Source organism: Lathyrus oleraceus, chromosome 5 (assembly GCF_024323335.1).
Source record: "Lathyrus oleraceus cultivar Zhongwan6 chromosome 5, CAAS_Psat_ZW6_1.0, whole genome shotgun sequence".
Taxonomy (NCBI): domain Eukaryota; kingdom Viridiplantae; phylum Streptophyta; class Magnoliopsida; order Fabales; family Fabaceae; genus Lathyrus; species Lathyrus oleraceus.
In genome coordinates, this window is record NC_066583.1 from 632,780,941 (window position 1) to 632,785,330 (window position 4,390).

General features: G+C 31.2%; 1 protein-coding gene across 1 annotated transcript; it reads left to right on the forward strand.

Annotated features, from left to right (window-relative positions):
- Positions 1-964: 964 nt before the first annotated feature.
- Positions 965-3,795, forward strand: LOC127087405 (IAA-amino acid hydrolase ILR1-like 4). Its single transcript, XM_051028294.1, has 5 exons — positions 965-1,525; positions 1,699-1,824; positions 2,122-2,436; positions 2,900-3,028; positions 3,180-3,795. The coding sequence occupies exons 1-5, from the start codon at positions 1,184-1,186 to the stop codon at positions 3,585-3,587; spliced, it is 1,320 nt and encodes a 439-aa protein (XP_050884251.1). The 5' UTR covers positions 965-1,183; the 3' UTR covers positions 3,588-3,795.
- Positions 3,796-4,390: the final 595 nt, after the last annotated feature.

The following is a 4,390-nucleotide window of genomic DNA, read 5'->3' on the forward strand; positions in this document are numbered from 1 at the left end:
CTTATTTTTATTATTATTATTTTAAATTAATATAATTGAATTCAAAATTACTATTATTTTATATATTTTGTTAAATTTTATTATAAAATTTATATATAAGTTTAACATATTTTGATGCTATCTTCAATTTTACATACATAATAAAAATATTTTACATGTCTTTATTAATATATTTACTTTTATTACATAAAAAGTAATTTAATAATATAATATAATAAAATAATAAAATAATAAATTTTTTAATTAAAAGTATTCTTTTATATTATTTTGTATTTATCAATTAGTGTAACAATTACTTTACAAAACATTCAAATTAACTTAGAGTTTAATTGAAATACACTGACAGTGTAAAAATATTTTACACCATCAGTTAATCATAGACGTCAGATATTAAAAGAAGTTTGACTTTTTATTTAAAAATCTATTTATATTTTAAAAATAAAATAATATTTTTATGAACAGTATTTTGAACATTACATGAATAGTACACGTGAACAGTGTCTATAAAAAATGCACATGAACAGTGATTTAAAATAGTGAAAAAAATTGGTTAATGAAGTGACGAAGTTGGTTAATAAACATTCAGATATTAAAAATATTTTTTAGTGATAAATCAAAGTTGATTAATGAAAAGTAAAAAGTTGACTAATGAAATTATGAAATTGGTTAATGAATGTCCAAACATTAAAAATAATTTTGAATAGTTACTAAAATTAATTAACACAAGTTATGAAGTTTGTTAAAAAAATCATGAAATTGGCTAATAATATTAAAAAATAATAATTTTTATATTTTTTAAAAAATAATATATTATTATAATATTCTACTGTGAACATACTGTGTAGACGTAGAAAGTTGGTGTAAGAATAACATTTTTACTGTAAGAATAACATTTTTCTATTAATTATTAGTTATAAAATATTAGTTATCAAGTATTGGTTATCGGCTTTCATCAAATTTTACCAAATACACTATAGTCTTAATCTAGATAAATTCATTGGCATCCATAAGTTTCTTAATATCTGCAATCTTTATTAAAGATTCTCATAACTGTGGAGGGAGACACTATTTTCTTTCCATATATATAAAGTTGCTTATTTAATTTCCAACATTTTCAAACCAATTTTACTTCACTTATATAGCTTTTCCATTTCTCAACTCAACAATTTTAATCCAACCATTCATGGCTTTCTTCGTATGGGTAAACTTGTTCATCATCATCTTCAGTTTCTTTTTAACTGCAACACCCATCTTCTCAGATTCAAATTCAATCCCAAACTTTTTGGATTTAGCCAAGGAACCTCAAGTCTTTGATTGGATGGTGGGTATTAGGAGGAAAATTCACGAGAATCCTGAAGTGTGTTATGAAGAATTTGAAACCAGTAAGCTTATAAGAGCAAAATTGGATGAATTGGGTATTGCATATAAACATCCAGTTGCAGTAACAGGTGTTATTGGTTACATAGGAACTGGTCTTCCTCCTTTTGTTGCTCTTAGAGCTGACATGGATGCTCTTCCTATACAGGTCTACATTTTTTTTTATTGTTTTCTCAATGTTCAATCTAGAAAGATTTATCCTTTCAAGTTCAATCCTTATTTTTGTTTATTTTGCAATTTTGGGGTTGTGTTGTATTTCTTTAAGGATGATGTTTCAAATATATTTTATTGATGATTTTTGTTGTATTGTTAACATTATAGGAATCGGTGGAGTGGGAGCATAAGAGTAAAGTAGCTGGAAAGATGCATGCATGTGGTCATGATGCTCATGTTTCTATGCTTCTTGGTGCTGCCAAGATTCTCAAGGACCATGAAAAAGATTTACAAGTATGGTTTCACAACAAAATTATTTTCTAACTAGTACATTTAAAGTTAACATTTGCAATTACAAACATGTTATAGTCTTTTTACTTTAGTTTCTATTTTCGGTTATGCACTTTTGCTATTTAAGTTGTTTTGTTTTTTTTAACTTAATCATGCTAAAAGTCAAACTTGAATTCTATTTCCGACATTTCCATATTGGCAAACTGGTGCCAAGTTTTGACTCTTTCCTATGATTTCTCTTAACTACCATGTTCTTCTGGTTTCATCCTCTGATATAATTCTTGTTTTTTGGGGGTATAGGGAACTGTTGTTCTTGTTTTTCAACCTGCAGAAGAAGGATGTGGTGGGGCTAAGAAAATTGTAGATGCTGGAGTCTTCGAAAATGTCTCTGCCATATTTGGATTGCATGTCCTATATAACTTGCCTCTAGGCGAAGTGGCATCTAGATCTGGTCCTCAGTTTGCAGGAAGTGGCTTCTTTGAAGCAATAATAAGCGGCAGGGGTGGCCATGCAGCCATTCCTCAACATTCTATAGATCCCATATTGGCAGCTTCCAATGTCATTGTTAGCTTACAACATATCATTTCTCGCGAAGCTGATCCCCTCGACTCTCAGGTAAACTTCTTATTTCATTTATTGTATTCGCTTTCAACCACCCATATGAACTTAGTTTGCACCGTTCTTTGAATCCTTCATTGCCAATACAACCACCCTGTCAAAGCAATTTCTTTGAGATTAAGCCACGTGGCGATACCTGCGAAAAACGAAAGAATTTTTTTCCGGCTTAGAGCTTCCCATGTCTATAAATAGAAGCTATAGAAGCTGCTTTCTGAATTTGGCACTTTACTTAACTTGAGACCGTGTGCTTGTTACCGACTCATCATTGTTTGAAGTATTAAAAGCTTTGTATTCTTATGGGACTTCTACTTGGAGGCACTCAGTCTTGCGAAATATTGTAGCTGTTTGAAGGGAAAAGTGTTGAAAACCATACCACAACATTATTTGTTTACAAAGATTCTTAAATATGATGAAAACACTTGTCCCCTATGTCTTACTAACATGAATAATATCCTCACAGGTTTTGACTGTAGCAAAATTTCAAGGAGGTGCTGCATTCAATGTTATTCCAGACTCTGTCACAATTGGTGGCACCTTTCGTTCTTTTTCGAGGGAAAGCTTCACGCAAATGAAACATCGCATTGAACAGGTCTGTTATGAATAAGAATAGATTCATTTTACGCGTCTCTTTTCACGTGACTTAAAAACTTGCATGGATTACAGAAATATGTCGAATGTACATTCTTTTATAGTTATCACTGCTATCCTATTTAGGCGCTAAGGCTGTTTCGATGATGTAGGTTATTACTGGACAAGCTGCTGTGCAGAGATGCAATGCAACAGTCAGCTTCCTTGATGAGGAGAAGCCTTTCTTCCCTCCGACTGTAAACAATGATGACTTGCATCACTATTTTCAATGTGTCGCCAAGAGTTTACTCGGAGCAGATAAAGTTAAAGGCATAGAACCAATGATGGGATCAGAAGACTTCGCATTCTATCAAGAGGCTTTGCCGGGTTACATCTTCCTCCTCGGAATGGAGGATGTCTCAGTTGAACATCTTCCGTCCGGACACACACCCTATTACAAAGTCAACGAAGATGTGCTTCCTTATGGTGCTGCGCTTCACGCCTCATTAGCTGCGAAGTATCTTGCTAAACTTCATCAGGAGTTGCGTGTAGTAGAGGGGAAATATCATGATGAATTATAGAAAAGATTAGTAAAAAAAAGTCATATCATTGGTTTGAAACATTTGTAGATGAATTTTCCATTTAAATCTTTAACTGAAGTGATCTTGTGTGGCAAATCTTAAGCTATAAGCCACTCATCTGATTTGAATTTACACAACAATGTCACTCAATGGTTGAAGATGAAATATTGTTTGCCACCTCTTTAATGGATTTTGTGTGTTTATATCAGCGGAAACGAATTGTTTTTGTCATCTATATTTTAACACATGAAATATTGGTGTCGACTTATAATTGATTAAATGACAAATTGATATTTCCCGTCTAATATTTACAAAATTTCTCCTCAAATTGGTGAATGTATATCAATCATTTTAAGATTACAAATAAGTTGGTTGAAGTGTTATGTCGGTAAACCATTAATTTCTCCTCAAATTGGTGAATGTATATCAATCATTTTAAGATTACAAATAAGTTGGTTGAAGTGTTATGTCGGTAAACCATTCATTAACAGTTTAACTAGCCGATACTTAGAATAAATGTAGGTTATAGTTATCAATTCATTATTTTTTTTTTAATGAAACATTGGTCAATCTCAATGTGTTTAGTCTTGTCATGCTAAATAAGCTTATGTGCAATACTAACAATCGATTTATTATCACAAACACTTGTTTCATCCACAATACTTCATAAACTCCTTGTGTGTCGATAGATCAAAATTCACACTTTGTTTTTTATTCTTCCAAGCAACAAGGTCCCCATACAAAAATGTACAATAGCATCAAGTAAATCTTCTATCACTTACCGAACCTTAATAATCATCATT

Excerpts from the sequence above, each read along its gene's own strand:
- LOC127087405 (XM_051028294.1), top strand. The coding sequence starts at position 1,184 with ATGGCTTTCTTCGTATGGGTAAACTTGTTCATCATCATCTTCAGTTTC. Across the intron at positions 1,526-1,698 it reads TGGATGCTCTTCCTATACAG|GAATCGGTGGAGTGGGAGCA; the intron begins GTCTACATTTTT and ends TTAACATTATAG. Across the intron at positions 2,437-2,899 it reads CTGATCCCCTCGACTCTCAG|GTTTTGACTGTAGCAAAATT; the intron begins GTAAACTTCTTA and ends ATATCCTCACAG.